Genomic DNA, 18202 nt, shown 5'->3' on the forward strand with positions numbered 1-18202 from the left:
AAATATACGCACCCAAAAATGTCAAAACACATTTAATATATTTAAACATACTGTGCATAATTTAACAAAATAATGCCCTGTCCTTTTTTAGTTACTTTATGCATGCAGTTTCTTAATGTCCTAAATATATCCTGTCCAGAGCATTTCTTTTTTTGTCTGTATGTATTTTGTGGTCACACCCTCATTGCACCTGTGCTTAATAATTAAAAACAGTTTAGTGGTGAGCACAACTTTTCCTTATCAGAGGGAGAGAGGGAAATATAATGCACAAGATTCATGAATATCCTGTAAATTATATCCATATAAACTGTAAAAAGTGAGTTACAAAAGGTGCTCAGTGGTGTAATTTATGCCACATGGCTTAACTTGACTCAGATTTATTATAACCTTTGGCATCATGTTTTTATATGGCCATGGAATTCCTTTTGCATAATAGCTTTATATTTTACAAGAGGTAGCATAGATAGATATATGTATAACTTTATTTATAAAGCGCCACAAGGGTACGCAGTGCCGTACAATCTTACAATATACAAAATTACACACAGAGAGGACAAGTGTTATAATAAATACAATAAATAAGTATAAATACACAGGGAGTAAGTGCCATGTGGTATGAGACACAGTAGGAAGGAGTTCCCTGCCCCGTAGAGCTTAAAATCTAAATTAAACAGATAGATAGATAGATAGATAGATAGATAGATAGATAGATAGATAGATAGAGGGATATAAAAATATAACAAAAAAGGAACTGCACTCAGTTAAAAAAAAATAAAAAGAACTTCAATATTTTAATCATATCACAGTGATCTTCCTCAGGGAGAAACAAGCATGAGAAGGATCACAGGGATGTGATTGAAACATTAAACTTCTGTTTGTTTATTAAAGGTGTTAAAGTTTAAGTTAACTTTTAGAATGTTACAGAATGGCAACTTTTTAACTGGTCTTCATTTTTTTTATCATTTTTAAATCATTCGCTTTTCTGTTATGTCTCTCCCAGCATTCAAAAAGAGGCCACTGACTCCAGCAGCCAAGTAACTGTTGCTCTTTGAGGCTACAATTTTATTGTTATTGTTTGCTACTTTTCTTTCTATTCAGGCCCTTTCTTACTCATATTCCAGTTTCTCATTCAAACCACTGACTGGTTGGTAGGGTCATTTGGTCAACTGGAGAGATGCTAAACATAATATATATATGTATATGTATATATATATATATATATATATATATATATATATATATATATATATATATATATATATATATATATACACACACACACACAAAATTTAATCCAAATTACAGAACGAGAACGATCCCTTATCCAGAAAACTGTTAAACAAAGGGCACTGCCTTGATGTAGCCAGTGGGCTTATGCATCTGTGTACAAACAATGTGACCAAATGTGTCCTGTCTTTAAGTGCTGGTATTGTCCCTCGATGCCTGTAGGGTTGTTAATTCCCTTTAATTTCTTTGCATGCATTTATACAATTTCATATTTCTGCAGTGCTGAGAAAGCTCAAATGTATAATAACTATATATATATATATATATATATATATATATATATATATATATATACACACACACACAAGACTGAACGGAGCACACCCTATTGTAGTTCAAATGCCCTGGGTGCTGGCAAAAACAAGGAAATATAAAGGCAGAGAACAGCACACACAGGGACTTTGCAATAAGTGAAAAATTTATTGAAAAAAATCCAACGTTTCGAGCACAGTGCTCTTCCTCAGGGACAAACCAAAAGACCATATAAACCCCCCCCCCATAAATACCCCTCCACAGAAAAAGGGCACCAAAAACATAGTGATTGTAACCACAGTAACCAATATAAACAATGTGCTAGTGAACTAGCACATTGTTTATATTGTTTATATTGTTTACTGTGGTACTGTCTTTTAGTTTGTCCCTGAGGAAGAGCACTGTTAAGGTGCCCATACACGGGCCGACTATAGCCGCCGATATCGGTCCCTTGGACCGATTCGGCAGCTAATCGGGCCGTGTATGGGCAGAACAGAGCTGCCTGGCCGACCGATATCTGGCCTGAAATTGGCCAGATCTTGATCGGCCAGGTTAGAAAATCCGGTCGGATCGGGGACCGCATCGGCTCATTGATGCGGTCCCCGAACCGACTTCCCCATAAGTTCAAATGTAATCTGATCGTTTGGCCCCAGGGCCAAACGATCGGATTATTTTTTTTTCAAGTCCCTTGCTACCCGATATCGCCCACCCGTAGGTGGGGATATCGGGTGAAGATCCGCTCGCTTGGCGACATCGCCAAGCGAGCGGATCTTATAGTGTATGGGCACCTTTAGTGCTCGAAACGTTGTATTTTTTTTTTAATAAATTTTTCACTTATTGCAAAGTCCCTGTGTGTGTGGCTCTCTGCTATAAATAAATATATATATATATATATATATATATATATATATATAGAAAATGTAGAGGTGTTTATTCAAATCAACATCTAATGTTTCGGCTGCATCCACAGCCTTTCTCAAAGGCTGTGGATGCAGCCCAAACATTAGATGTTGATTTGAATAAACACCTTTACATTTCAAATCATGTTGATTTGAATAAACACCTCTACATTTTCTGTAAGACCTGTGAGTGCGGACTCTCTCTACAGCTACTCCATCTATTATTTTGGGACTGCACCCAGGCTCCCTTGGACCTACTTATACGTGAGTGCCTGTCTTCTAGCAACATTATATATATATATATATATATACATATACATACGACACATAGATTCAGCACTCCTAAGCATAGTCCATAGACCCGGGTGCTACTAATTAAGCATTAAAAATAAAAATCTAGTGAATATTGGTGCACACTGGGAATCATTTAAAACATAACTTTAATATAATAAATACATTATATATGGGCTGTGGGCAGTCATAACTGCTTAATGACTAAGGATACTGGGAGCTGCAGTTCACAGCAGTTGGATGGTATAATGTCTAACATCATTTAACCCGATTCTCCTAACAGAAACCCTTAGCAATATAAAGACACACAAGGAAGAGAATATACAGACATGGATAGGTGCTGCATTAGCTGTAATTACCTCTCTTTCTGAAAACCGTATGTGGACATTATTCTTCTGTACGTTCTTGATCATTACTGTAATGATGATGTGAGATTCTGTTTGATACCAGTCATGCCTTAAAGCAAAACACAACAACAAATAAGCAAGCTCTGCTTTTCATTAGTGAATTAAAAAAAGAAAAAAGAGAAAGTCCCATGTAGCGCTTCCTTAAATTACTTTCTTCTTTTGCTCTTCTGCATTAATTGATTTCCTACAATGAATGGCAAGTTCCTCCATTAGTTTAACAGCTTGGAAACGTGATGAAATTGCTTTCACCAAGATAATTAAAAATGACCACCACTGAGAATTCATCAAAACACAAGAATTTAGTGACATCGGCAATCATTGGTATTCTGTAATTGCTCTTCCACTTCTTTGTGGATTCCATCTGTGCCTACCATTTGTGAGCCAATTAAACAACATTTTGGCAAGTTGTCTATATCCCCTCCAAAGGAGGAGCCAAAACACTGTGCTAAGCAGGTCTATACACTTCAGTGAAATACAGGCCAGAGAGAAAAGCCATTAGGCAGACGCTAACTGAAAATAGAGCAGTATTTTTAAAAACGCAGCTTATGTGTGTATTATATACTTTGCATAATGAAGCTAGTAAATGCAACAGAGAAATATTTTCTAACCCTTTTCAAAATACAAATAAATGCTATTCTAAGCATTACCTGTTTTTCTTTCGTTTTAATCCTATGCTTTGATTACCATTATAAATAAAACAAAATTTAGATCAAACTACAGTAGAGCAACACTGCAGCCTAGTGGCCATCCATGATACACACATCAATAAGCAGGTCTGTTATAGAATTACATATTCATGGCAAAAATCACTTGTGAGAGGCCTTGGCTTCACACAGGGCTTCACATTGCCCTGCTGATTTGTTTTGGTTGTGCTCGTATCAGTCAGGAAGTAGAACGTAACTATTTTCAGTTGCAGACTTTGCACTCCTTAGTGACAAGAAATAACCCAAACCTTACATATTTTTTATTTAAAAGGAAAGACAAGAAGTAGGTTTCTTACCAACCTTTACTGTACTAATTTTGAAACATTGGGCGTACTGCCCCTTTAATAAAATGTGAAAAATAAATATATACCAAGGGTGTAATTAAATTGATACTAAAAATATCTACAGGACAAGAAACCCCTGTTATAGCAGAGGTACACAAAAAATGGCCACTGCTATACTATAGTTTATATAAATCAGCTGCTCTGTAGCCATGGGGGCCGCCATTTAAAAGAGAAAAGGCACAGGTCACATAGCAGATAACAAATAAAACACCATTATATTCTACAAAGCTTATCTGTTATCTGCTATGGAGCCTGTGCCTTTTCTCTTTTTTTCCCCAACTTGAATGGCTGCCCCCGTGTCAACACAACAGCTAATTTTTATAAACTATAGCAGTCTTTCTGGAGCAAACACATCATCTTTACCACTGCAAGGCAACAGCACATTATATGTGGAGCATTTTTGTTTTGGGAAAAGTGGCTACTGCTAATTGCCATATAGTCAGTGGCCTACTTGATGCACCTGTCATTTGGCAATAGTAGCACAGAATACTCCATGTTTGATACTTCAGAATGCTTTAAGATCTTAACATTTTCCTTATTGAGATAAATGCACTTTGGGTTTATCCAAACACTGTTTTATGCAGTATCACTTCTATTTGCAAGAATATTTATATGCTTTTTATTTTATATGATCTCCTTCCTTGGGGAAAAGTTATTTAATGACCAGTGTAAACGTATTAAGATGCTGCATGACACTGCAGTTCATGCGGAAATACGAAGAAATACTTTGTATGGGATGATGTGAATTCTTCCATGTCCTCCTGCAAACGGACGTTGATATCCTGGGGATATGTGCAATCAGGTAGCTTCTACTGAGTGTCAGCAATCTAGCAGAGTGCCAAAAGGTAATGGGAAGAGCTAATCATCAGCCACATAATCAATGTAGTGTGGGAGCACAGCAAAGTGAAAATCAGGAATTCAAGTCTCAAACAAAGTGGGGCAGACATAATGGGCACTTAAACAGCCAGATGACACCTTCCTGAGCTACCATCTTACTGTCAGCACACATGGGCTTCATCATGCACGGGTTCACAAAATCCAAACTCGTTTTTTAAAATGGATATCTTCATATATCAAAGACCTTATAAACTAAGAGCAAAACCCATGCATCACTAGTAGAGGGAAAGAAAGCCTTAGGGGATAGGTCACACAGCACTCTTATAAGAAACCACTTGCACCCTTTCAACATTGAAAAAAATAAATCAGTGAAAATACAGAAGTCAGAACTTTCCTGCAATTCTCATTGGGACAGTTCACATAACACACAATTCCTGCTTGGAAAAAACTGTTACAGCCAGCTCAGCTGTACAGGTTCCTCTTAAGCGGGCACTGTGCTCTCAACCTTACAGGTAATATAAATATAAATTAGATAAAGTCACGTATATTTACCTGTATTTCACTGACGTCTGCTGGTTGTTACTCTGTGGGAGTAATATACATGTATAGATCACTTCAAATTCAAGAGGAAGACTTTAAACAGAGTAAGGCAATATTAAACAATGTTACTGGATATGGATATTCATAAATATGGTTAAGTATTAGACTGTCACTGCTTGTACCTATCAATGGTGGAGCAATGGAATGGCAAAATCCAGGGACTATATTTCTACTTGATGCAGTAATGATTTTGAGAAAATAGGGCTACTTTAATCACTGATCTTCAGATGTACCTTTAAAACTTGTTAAGTAAGATAATGCTGGAGCAAATTGAGTCAGACCACTAGGGGAATGTCATACTAAAGTTATATGGGATTTAAATATGAATCTACTGTACTACTCTTTCAGCAAAACTATAAGTTAAATACAATGCTTAGCTGATACACACAGAGGTATTACAGCAACTATATGATCCCTGTGTGATACAGAAACACTTTTCTCATAATATTACCCATATGCATCGAGGTTGATAGATGTCACTGACATGCAAACTATCGTTCAACTTTCCCTGCTCACAGGTAGGTAGCTACGCTCACTGCATTTGTTGGCTCATGGAGTTCCTGAGATGCCCATCTAATATGAACCTTGAGTGTTGCAGTACACATGCGGATGGAAAAAGAGTGCTGCCTCGAAATATTTAGGATTTCCTTTGCCTGGCGAAGGGCTGTTACTAAGAAAAAAAAGCTTTTTCTCTGGCCAAGACAGTCTCACTTGCTTAACTGCTACTAGTAAAGGGCAATACATGTGCATTATATATGGCAATAAGCACTTGTACGCTCTCTCTGTACAGTCTATAAACTTAGGGGTTTGTATGTCTACTTAATGCCATCAAAAGTCCCTTTAGTTCCAGCCATGCTTGCCTTCAGTGAATTCGTTTCACAGTTTATTGTCAATGCCAACAATCAATTTTTTGATAAAAAGAAAAAAAAAACAATAACACAGAAAAGGAATCTTGTAAACAAAGAATTGGCATCTCCAGAGCATTATCTTGACCAGAACTAGAAGGTAATTTAGAGAAGGTAAATTCTGTAACATTAATATAATTATATATTATTGATATATTATGATCATTCTATAACAAATTAGGAGAAGTTAAAAAAAAAAAAAAAAAGGTAAAATGTCTTTAAATGTACAAGATGTAAACTTACCGATTGCCCTTCTGTTGAAACTAAAAATAAAAGAGGGGAAAAAGTTATATGAAAACTATATCACAGATGCAAACAAATCATATCATACACTACTGTATATGGAAAATGGAAATCTGGTAACTAAGCAACAATGCTAAGGTAACCTAAGTACCTAAAAATTATAAATAAAACCGTATTGAATTTGGGGGTGGCGAGTAATTGTCACAACTAAAATGAATTAAGAAATCTACCAGAAGGGTAGATTTATGAATTATACTAATACTATACTATAAAAATACTTTTTCATTTAGTGCATTCCTGAGACTAAACAAGCATGTTCCTATTCTCCAATTCTGCTTCGGGTCCCACCAGATCACCCACTTTGAGTTTATCCTTCCTTGTGTGAACTATGACAGGGAAAGAGCCTTACCCAAACTGTTGTCACAATGACCAATTTCACCAATTAGAAAGCTTGTCAGGACACTTTTGATTGTATAATGTTCACTAACTAAATATTTTCTACTACTGTCCGTCCCTTGCTATCCCCTTGTGTTGTTCAGTTGCTACCTTAATCTATCACAGAATACCTTAGATACTTATATACTTGTGTATATTAAAAATATTGGTACTTCCCAAAATGCAGCAAAATGGCACTCTCGGGAGCTGTAATGTTGCTAGAAACTAACCCCAAGTAATATGTCATGGTGCCCTACCTATCATGTTTGCAGGTCTGGAATGGGATCCAAAATAGGCCCTGGCATTTCAAGTAGACAGAGGACCAAACAGACCCCCTCCAGCCCAATAAATAATCACTGGCTACAGCATCTTACAGCAGCACTTCTAGCATTTGCCAGAACTAGATTGCAAGTCCGGGCCTGCATGTTTGTCTTACTAGGGTACTGCTGTGTAAGAAAGATAGCAAAGTTACTGTGACGAGTTATTACAGTCTCTTCAAATACAAGCAGAACAGTGCTTACTGGTACAGCAAGTTCCAAAGAGTAAATGTGTATTTTCTACAAATATATATTGCCCATTTAGGGAACTCCTTGTGTTTGACACTATATCTCAGTCTAGTGAGGAACATAAATACAGCAAACACCAGCAGTGAAGAGAAACTGGACTTAGATCTAATAAAGAAAAAAATATATATTTCTCCTCACCATTTAGCTTTTCCTCACATAGTTTAATCCAAGAAGGAAATGTGGGAGTGGAGGCTGAAAAACATTAAAAAGCAGAACATTTCTATTACAAGGTTATTGTGTTATTGATGTGTTGATGCTGCTTATTGACATCACTTGTAGTGAAAAATGGGATACTTCATTCCAGCTAATTAGTTGGTTTAATAATCTCAACCAAGCAAGATCAGATTCTACATCAAAAGAAAAAATTAGGTCTACACAAAAATAAACAAAGTTCCAATATTTATTGCAACACAGTTCTGACAGCTCACAAGTCTCTTCATCATCTGTGATTAAAAGGTATGGCAACCTGTAGTTATCATTCAAGGGCTGCATTTTCCATGCCAATTAATTACATGAAAATTATATATCAAAGAGGGAGCTGAATATATTTGAATTTCATTTCAATATTGGTACAAACAGTTTGCAATTCCTACAGTCAAAATCAAGGTTTGATGGAGAGCTATCATTGGGGCATTTCCCATAAAGTTCTCATAATGTGCTCCTGGTATAGGTTTTATGTTATTATTTAGAAGTGGCTATAAAATCTGATCAAATATTTATAGCTGACAACACACATTCTGTCATACCTGATTGGCCAGCACTTATAAACACTTACAACACTACAAATGTTTGTCAATCAGTTATCTGAAAGAAATAACATTTACTGCACTGCTGCTTTGAACTTTGATACAAAAAATAAAAGGAAAACCTGAACCTCTGATATGACAAAAAACACAATACAAATCTATTAGAAACTGTGCAAACAATGTAATTGAATTGTAAGAAATAGTGTTTATATTTTGATAATATATAGTCATAAGAACAAGAACCCACTTCTTGTGGGTTAAATACTCCTTTTTTTATACTAATCCTATTTATTCCATCATCATACACTATATTACACAGCTTGTTTCAAGGTGTGTCATGCAGCTGATTCTTTCTTACACTCAGGGTTCCTAAACAGACAATAACTACAGATGCTGCAGCTCCCTGTGTTGCAGAGAGATGTATATAGATTTACTGGGACACCAAAACTGCAAAAAATGTACCAATTCAGGCACCCTTATCAAGCCTCTTCACCCTGCCACCCTTATTTAATTGTTGAGTAAATTCTGTAAACAAATGATGCATTCTAAGTGCTCAGATGCCAGAAACACACATCGCTCATAATGTGAAAGAAAGGCACCATTCTATCCTGTCCACCCACCCCAACAATTGACTGCCAGGCATGATGTGCATCGCCAGCTTTGTGATACCATAAGAGCACACACAGACCCCTCCACAGGCCCAATAAATAGAGACAGTCAATGGCATCTTACAGCAGCTCTGTGTGCCAGAATCTATAGATTATCAGTCTGGGGCTGAATAAGAGGACTAGAGTCTGAGTGGACAGAAAGGAAACTGTATTGCAGTTAAAGCAGTTACTGCATATTAATACTGACTTGGAATTATAACTCTGAGTTATGGCCTGGCCTAGTAATGCATGTTAGCATTTATGTAATACTACAGCGAAACAAACAAAAATTAAACATGTACTGTGAATGTAATTATGTAGTCCATAGTGTGTGCACAAAGAGTTATGGCCTGGCCTAGCAATGCATGCTGGCATTTATGTAATACTACAGCGAAAAAAAAAACCAAACATTAACCTGTACTGTGAATGTAATGTTAGCATTTATGTAATACTACAGCGAAACAAACAAAAATTAAACATGTACTGTGAATGTAATTATGTAGTCCATAGTGTGTGCACAAAGAGTTATGGCCTGGCCTAGCAATGCATGCTGGCATTTATGTAATACTACAGCGAAAAAAAAAACCAAACATTAACCTGTACTGTGAATGTAATTACAAAGTACATAGTTTGTGCACACAGACAAAAAGTAGGTGTACTTATTCACAGTAATAAACACGGAAAACAATTATAAGCACCATTCATGATCTGATATCTATAGCACAAGGCAGACAGTGGTCAAAACATCCTACCCTGTCTGCTGGCACAGTCATTAAGGCCTTAGTATTATGAAATAACATTCCGTAAAATCCCACTGACAGTGCCAGTATGTGCCATGGGACTATTTAAATGAATGGGTAGTGACTTCCTTGCAAGCAAGGCAATTTCTAATCTTGTTTCAGGTTTGTCAGTGCAGTCACACATAAAAGCATTTTCCCTAATATCAGGCATCCTGCCACTGAGCATTCGGAACAACACTGCAGTAAAGCCACTGGGAGCCTAAAACGGCTTATTACATATATTATATTAACAGTGCTTAAAAGGGGATCTTCACTCAGGGGTGAAACTATGGGTAAGCAGAGAATAAAATAAGCTGTATTATTAAGTAACTCTCTAATTTACATTAAGCATGTTCAGCAGTTTTAAATTAATTTGTTGATGTAATTGCTATTTAAAACTGTGTTATTTACCTCAAATTGGATATACTGGTCATACTGGACCTATTTAAATTACTATAATATATTTCTGAATCTGTGAACCAAAACACAAACTATAAACCATCAAAAAAATGCTTTTTTTTGTAAAACCATTCAGCTACTTATTGTTTACTTACCATCTAATATTTGCCCTTTTTTGAAACTTTCTTCAGCAGAAGAATAATTCTGTAAATGAAATTCAGCCTCCCTGTTATAAGAAGGTACAATATGTAAGAAAAAACATGCACAACAGGTCAGTGCAAATTTTATGACATTTTCCAGGTGATACAGCTCTACATAAATAAAGCACCAACATTGTGTCTTAATAGTAAAAATACATTATATAAAAAAGACTAACAAATAATGCAAGAAACAGAAGTTAAAGGAAAAAGTATATCTAATAAAAGAACAATGTTTTAACCATTTATTGGTCACCTGTTTGGTTGCAAACATCTATGAGTTACTAGACCTGATGCAGGTTTGTGCCCTTTTATTATATTACTCCTATTAATACCCAATATTAGCACTGGCATTAACAGCACTGCCTCAGGCAGGGCGTTCAATTACTTTCACTCTCCATTCAGCATGTTCTAGATGTCACCGCACTTCTCAAATTCTACTTCTTCCTCACTGTCTATAATTGTGAAGCCTGAACATGGGCATTAGGTTCCCCCAATACACAAAATTTTGATGCCTTATCATATATCACAACGACACTGGTCCACAAAATCTTTCCGTTTTTAACTGCACAGAACCCACATTAAGCCACATTTAACCCAGAACCACTGGTTTAACAGTACAAATATCATCTCATTATTCAGTTATATATTCAGAGATTCTTTCTTGATCTTTTTAGATCTCATCAGCACAAAATCTCCTTCTGCAGGCAACTTCACGCAACTCCAGAAAGCCAAAGTGATGCATAGTCCTTTCCACCTGCATTTCCTGTTGTTGCTGGTGGAAAGGCATTTTGGAGCGGTTAGTTGCCCGCAATAACAGACAATTATTATGGCCGAATAACTCGCTCTGTGGGACATTAGCCTTAGGCTAAAGCACATGGGGCAGATTCTCAGCCTGTGGATAAACGCAGGCTGAGAATGCTGCCCTAAGCATCAAAAATGTTATTGTTGTGCCTGCACCCTGAGCCATTGCGTCTGCCTGAGAGCAGGCATACTTAAGCAGAATCTTGCGTAAAACTGCAAACAAAGCAGATTTGCAGGAAATTCCGCTTTGTGTGCCTCCAGGTGCATACAATTTTTAACGCATAGGGGCGGATATTCAGCCCAAATTTATCCGCAGGCTGAGAATCCACCCTGTGTGGCCTGAGTCTAAAGGTTCCCATAGACACACAGATATTACTGTACCGAACAGGGTTTCGTACAATATTCGGTGCGTGTATGGTGGGTTGACGAATTGACCAATTCTGGCAAAAGCCTTGGGCATCGTCTTGTCGACCGGCTTAAGGGGAACATTTTCCAAGAAACCCAAACATCAGCAGTAAGTTAATGCTGAACCATCACATAGGGGTAGAATTCTATAGTGTCTACCTGCATATCTCACGATTCAGCTCTTAACGTTAGTGGAGTAGATGAAAAATCTTTAATGCAACAAATGGTCACTTTAGCTGCAGCCTTTGTTAGACTTTGAGATAACAACCAGCTTATTATACAAAGGGCTTACCTGTGGTAATTTGTTTAAACACAGATGCAGCAGAACTGGCAAGTTTGACAATGAATTTCTTGTTTAGTTCAATAAGTAACAAACACGGACATTTCTTTAATCTACAAGTATTTCTACATGTATAAGTGCCAACATATTCCACAGTGCTGTACAATAAATTAAAACCAAATATATGCTCAGGAGAAGTCCTATTCATGGAGTCCATGTTAAGAAGGGAGGTATATTTCTCCTTTAACCTATGTCCTTTGCAGTACTTTAGTTTGCTGGGCTGATTTTACAATCTGATAAAATCAGTGTTCAAGACTACAGCCTATTATAAGTAGATTACTTCTATCTACATGTTATAGATTAGCATTTTTTGTGCTGTTTGTTCAATAAATGATTTAAAGGCATTTCCGACACACTGGTGTGCTTCTTCCCCTTTGCAAAGATATTTGGTATGAACTATTTCAATAAGTGGATCACTAAAATATATTAATGTATAAAAAAAATAATGTGAGAGCAGAGAGCAAAGAAAGGATAGTTTAGGATTTTGAACATCTTTGCAGGTAGTGCAACAGAACCCATGCCATATTGCCTGCAGAAAGTTCTTCATAGTCAAAGGAGGGTAATTTGTGGGAATTTTTGCCCATGTCTTTTGGCTACTTAAAAAACAATGTGAGCAAAGAGAACAATATCACCCTGTGTGTTATAGCCCTATGGAGGGTAATCAGGATGGGTAAAACTGATGGGCAGAAAATGTATTAAAGTGATACTGACACTAAAAACTACTCTATAAAATATTAACTGTTCCTTCTCAACCTGTCAGTTATAGCTTCTGCAAAAATATAGCAGCCCCTCATAGAGGAATATGGGGGATCAGATATGTAATGTAAAAGCATCAGGCATATACTTATGGCAAAATTATAAATAGCATGCAAAACAGAGACAGATGTAAAAAAAGGTTTCATTTCTTGTGGCAGTGTCTCTTTAAGTAACGAGAAAGTAATGGGAAATACACCATCCCTACATATGAGGAAGAAGAAAGTCACTTTTGGGCATTCTACTCCACACACAATGACATCATGCAAACGAGAAGCATCTCAAAGGGATGAAAAACTTTCAAACTGCAGTTGCCATGGAAACAAAGTAATCCAGCATGATGCTGATCAAGAATTTTAAAAAGATGGGGAAATCATCAAATACAATCATTATTTGAATCAGGAGAGCACTGATAAATATATTCTACTGGTCTCTTGCTAGGAGAAGTGAACAGAATCCAAATAAAAGTGTAAAATAAAAATTCTAGTTCTTCTGGCTGCTGGCAATGTATGGATTTGAAGCCTAACAATAAAACCAGCATATTCTAATACAGCAGGGGGAATACTTTATATCTGCCAAAGCTACAAGAATCAAAAATCATACCGATTTACCAAATAATTGCATATTACTGTGAACTAAATATAAGAATCGCAATGTCATTAACAACTAACAGTTAAGGTTTCTTATTAGTTAATTTGTATTCTATGCTTTTTCATATGACAACATCACTTAGATTAGGGCAGTGCTGATGAATAAACAATTAAATGCTGGACAGCCAGAGCTTTTGAAACAGTAATAAATGGAAATGGAAACTAGTAGTGACACGTACCCCTTCCTGAGGAAAGCACTCGCATTGTTAGGCTGGAGCTCCAGGGACCTCTTTGCATCCAAAACAGCATCTGCATTAAACCAAAGCATTGAGAATTCAAACACATTCCTGTATTACACAGGGAAGCCTTGCTTGCACTGCAAACTATATCTGCAATGGAACGTGAACTGACACAGCTGTATTAGAAGGTGCAAACAAACTTTATTTTAGTGACTTGGTAGCAGTGTTATATATACATATGTGTGTGCATATGGAATAATGTATCACCAATAATAAATCTCAAAAATATTGTGTTTTAAAGAAAGTGGTACATTTACATACGGATACATTTTACAGGTTTTGGCTTATGTGGGTCTTAGTTACATAGTTAGTTACATAGGGTTGAAAAAAGACCAGAGTCAATCAAGTTCAACCCATCCAAGTAAACCCAGCACACTCAACCTATACTTACCAATCTATACACTCACATACATAAACTATATATACAACCACTAATACTAACTGTAGATATTAGTATCACAATAGCCTTGGATATTCTGATTGATCAAGAACTCATCCAGGCCCCTCTTAAAGGCATTAACAGAATCTGCCATTACCACATCACTAGGAAGGGCATTCCCCAACCTCACTGCCCTCACCATGAAAAACCACCTACGCTGCTTCAAATGGAAGCTCCGTCCCTCTAATCTAAAGGGGTGACCTCTGGTGTGTTGATCGTTTTTGTGGGAAAAAAGAACATCCCCTATCTGCCTATAATCCCCTCTAATGTACTTGTACAGAGTAATCATGTCCCCTCGCAAGCGCCTCTTTTCCAGGGAAAACAACCGCAAACCATGGCAGTCTAACCTCATAGCTTAAATCTTCTATCCCCTTTACCAGTTTAGTTGCAGTCTCTGCACTTTCTCCAGCTCATTAATATCCTTAAGGACTGGAGCCCAAAACTGCACTGCATACTCAAGGTGAGGCCTTACCAGGGACCTATAAAGGGGTAAAATTATGTTCTCATCCCTTGAGTCAATGCCCTTTTTTATACAAGACAGCACTTTATTTGCTTTAGTAGCCACAGAATGACACTGCCTGGAATTAGACAACTTGTTATCTACAAAAACCCCTAGATCCTTCTCCATTAAAGGAACAGTAACACCAAAAAATGAAAGAGCTTTAAAGTAATAAAAATATAATGCACTGTTGCCCTGCACTGGTAAAACTGGTGTGTTTGCTACAGTAACACTACTATAATTTATATAATAAGCTGCTGTGTAGCCACGGGGGCAGCCATTCAAGCTGGAAAAAAGGAGAAAAGGCACAGGTTACATAGCAGATAACAGATAAGCTCTGTAGAATACAATAGTGTTTTATCTGTTATCTGCTATGTGCCTGTGCCTTTTCTCCTTTGAATGGCTGCCCCCATGGCTACATAGCAGCTTATTTATATAAATTATAGTAGACTTTCTGAAGTAAACACACAACTTTTACCAGTGCAGGGCAGCAGCATATTATATTTTAGTTACTTTTATACACTTTTATTTTTTGGTGTTACTGTTCCTTTAAGGATACCCCCAACACACTACCATTCAGTGGGTCTTAACCTATAAAAGTAGGACTTCCTGTGATTTGAAATCTTATAATCCAAGGTAAAACATCAGCCATTAGAGGTGAATTTAAGGCAGTGATCCCCAACCAGTGGCTCGTGAGAAACATGTTGCTCCCCAACCCTTTGGATGTTGCTCTCAAACCAGGTAGTTATTTTTGAGTTCCTGGTGGCAAGTTTTGGTTGCATTAAAACAAGTTTTACTACCAAATAAAGCCTCCTGTATGCTGATAGTGTGCATAGAGGCTGCCTAATAGCCAATCTTAGCCCTTATTTGGCACCTCCATGAACTTTTATGGTGCTTGTGTTGCTCTCCAAGCCTTTTTACATTTGACTGTGGCTCATGAGTAGGAACAGTTGGGTACCCCTGATTTAAGGCATAAGCTGTAGGCCCTCGTTTTGTTTTTATCTCCTTCACACTCCAGTGGTCAATTAATTGGGTGCTATCGATGCATGAATTTGTCCACCCACACCATGGGCTAAAAGATACAGGTTAGAACGACGGGTATAGGAGAAGCCGGATTGGGGACCGCATGCGGTCCCCGATCTGACTAAATTTTTTAACCTGCCCAATCAATATCTGGCCGATTTCAGGGCAGGCCCATCATTGGTGCCCCTACAGAGGCCAATTAGCTGCCTAATCGGTCTAAGGGACCGATATCGGCAGCTAGAATTGGCCCGTGTATGGCCATCTTCAAGTACATTTGAGTACTAACTTTAGTGAGCTTTGTTCACCATTAAATCAAAGCACAGTGTAAAGTCAGAACTCTTGGGTCAAACAGGCAACATAAAAACATGCCCCAGAATGTCAGTATACTGTTCTTCTGTTTCATTAACCACAGACTAAGTTAGACTTTGTTTATTACAAACCAAAAGTACATACTAAATGCCAAGACTAATGGCAAGGGCACATGGGGGTTACAAGAAGGCAGTGACAGACGAAAAAAGGCACTTTTTGACAGCCACTCTTTTACACTAGTTGTCAAAACACCCAGTGTCCCATTAAAGGGCTTTATCAAGTTCTACATCACTTCAACACAACTGCAGAAAACATAGTTACCATTGTTCGACAGCGTTCCAATGTCAGTATATTAAACAGTGTTTTGTATTGTATTGTTTTGTGATGTTATAAAACCAATAAAAAATTTACCTTTAAAAAAAAAAAAACATAGTTACCATTGTAATTTTGGAGAAGTATGTGGGCATAGGCTCTTTGGCAATAATATTCTGCACAGTCAGATTTCTCTTCTATAGCCTTTGTCAATTCCTTTGAACCAAAAACAGTTTCATTCATTAACCATGTAAAAAAAACAATATACAGTACACTCTGAATCAATTTTATTCCTTAGCTCAAGAGCACTTTGCTATTCAGCGTAGAAAGCAGACTGGTAACATTGCTCGCACAAGGCTGGACCTGATTGTCATGTAGATTTTGTAAAAAAAAAACAAAAAAACCATAAAATATTTAACTTGACTTTAAGGCAGATTAGATAACAGATTATGAAGTTACTTGTGAAATGGGTACTGTTCATTTAACTACAACAATCTGTTTTCTGTGTAATGCAGTGAAATTATAGTTTCCATGGCAGTGTAATATGCCATTGAAAGGGATGCTATCAGTGGGTGTAGCAGTCAGGGACTCCATGGCCAGAGATGGTAATGGCTTTCCTCAAGAGGTCCCCTATTATTGGCCAGCTGGTCATGGGGCCAAAAAATGGTCATAGTGCCATATATTTTTTATACAGAGGCTTCTACTTATCTGGCAGGGCCAATGGCCCAGGAGGGCGGTGGGGCAAACACTGGGTCCCTGGGGTGGGGAAGGACCTGCTAACTAACTTTGAATGATACTACTTGCATTGCCTCATGTCACTCAGAATGCAAAACAAAGGAGTAAAAGGAAATGTTTAACACATGGTACTGCATACAATCAATGCAAATGTCAGAAAAATTTAACAGTGTTGGCAGCCAGGTGGTTAATTAAAAAAATGGAGACATATTCAGAGGTCATTTAAGATATATGTCGAAACAAACGCCTCATTTAGCTACTAAATGCAATACAATTGGAAGCCATCATCCAGCTAAACTGTCACAAATGGCTTGCTCCCATTCAAATAAGCTCTAAATTACCCTGCTGGTTATTATGGTGGCCAATCCCACGCCATTAACCATTTCAGTAAGACTAAAACATAACAGTGAAGAGTTAGATTACATTGGACAAAAGGTTCTAATGCCTTTCTATTTCAGTAAATATATTAACGACAAATACATCATTTGGACTGAAATTTGTCATAGCTCACTTACTTAGAACTGATTTATTTTGTAAATATAGTATACATTGCAAAGCAGAACTTACCTCTAAGGATTTCTGAGGGTCTGCACCAATATAACTGTCAGTAAAGGATCTAAAGAAGCACAAAATAATGAAAATTAACACTTCTCCAAATAAGAATGATTTTCAATATAAAAATAAAAACGAGATGTGAGCCTTTTATTTCAAACTCCCCTAAAATTACTCAACAGTGCCCAGTATAACATACTTTTTCTCCCTGCATGCAGATTTTTTTTTTTTTTATTACAAGCAGATCTTTTACTGACTTCCTTGTCTAGAGTGCAGAACCACCCTCTTTTGCTTTCTGAGCACTCCATTCTCTGACTATCATGCCCTCAAAGAGGTGCCTCTAGGGCATGCTTACTGCCTATGCTTGAATTAAAATCAATCATGCATGCACAGTAGGCACCTCTTTGAGGTCAGCATATTCGGAGAGAGAAAGGGTTTTCAGAAGGCAAAAGGCGGCAGAGTTTCATGCTAGACAAGGTTAGTAAAAGAGCTGTAGTTAAATTGGGTGTAACAGAGAAACAAAATAAGTCTGGATGCAGGGTGAAAAGTGTGTTATTCTGGGAGATACAGAGTAATTTTAGAATAAAAAAAAAGGTTTACTTAT

The 18202-nt window shown here is 37.1% G+C and overlaps 1 protein-coding gene across 2 annotated transcripts in view; it reads right to left on the reverse strand.

Annotated features, from left to right (window-relative positions):
- sugt1 (SGT1 homolog, MIS12 kinetochore complex assembly cochaperone) overlaps window positions 1-18202 on the reverse strand; it is a 41605-nt gene that overhangs the window by 17537 nt on the left and 5866 nt on the right. For both annotated transcript variants that reach the window (NM_001016156.3, XM_031895956.1), the window contains 8 exon segments: window positions 3089-3185; window positions 5574-5605; window positions 6770-6789; window positions 7909-7962; window positions 10497-10567; window positions 13670-13739; window positions 16437-16527; window positions 17614-17662. In NM_001016156.3, coding sequence (NP_001016156.1) covers window positions 3089-3185; window positions 5574-5605; window positions 6770-6789; window positions 7909-7962; window positions 10497-10567; window positions 13670-13739; window positions 16437-16527; window positions 17614-17662 — 484 coding nt within the window.

Source organism: Xenopus tropicalis, chromosome 2 (genome assembly GCF_000004195.4).
Source record: "Xenopus tropicalis strain Nigerian chromosome 2, UCB_Xtro_10.0, whole genome shotgun sequence".
Taxonomy (NCBI): Eukaryota; Metazoa; Chordata; class Amphibia; order Anura; family Pipidae; genus Xenopus; species Xenopus tropicalis.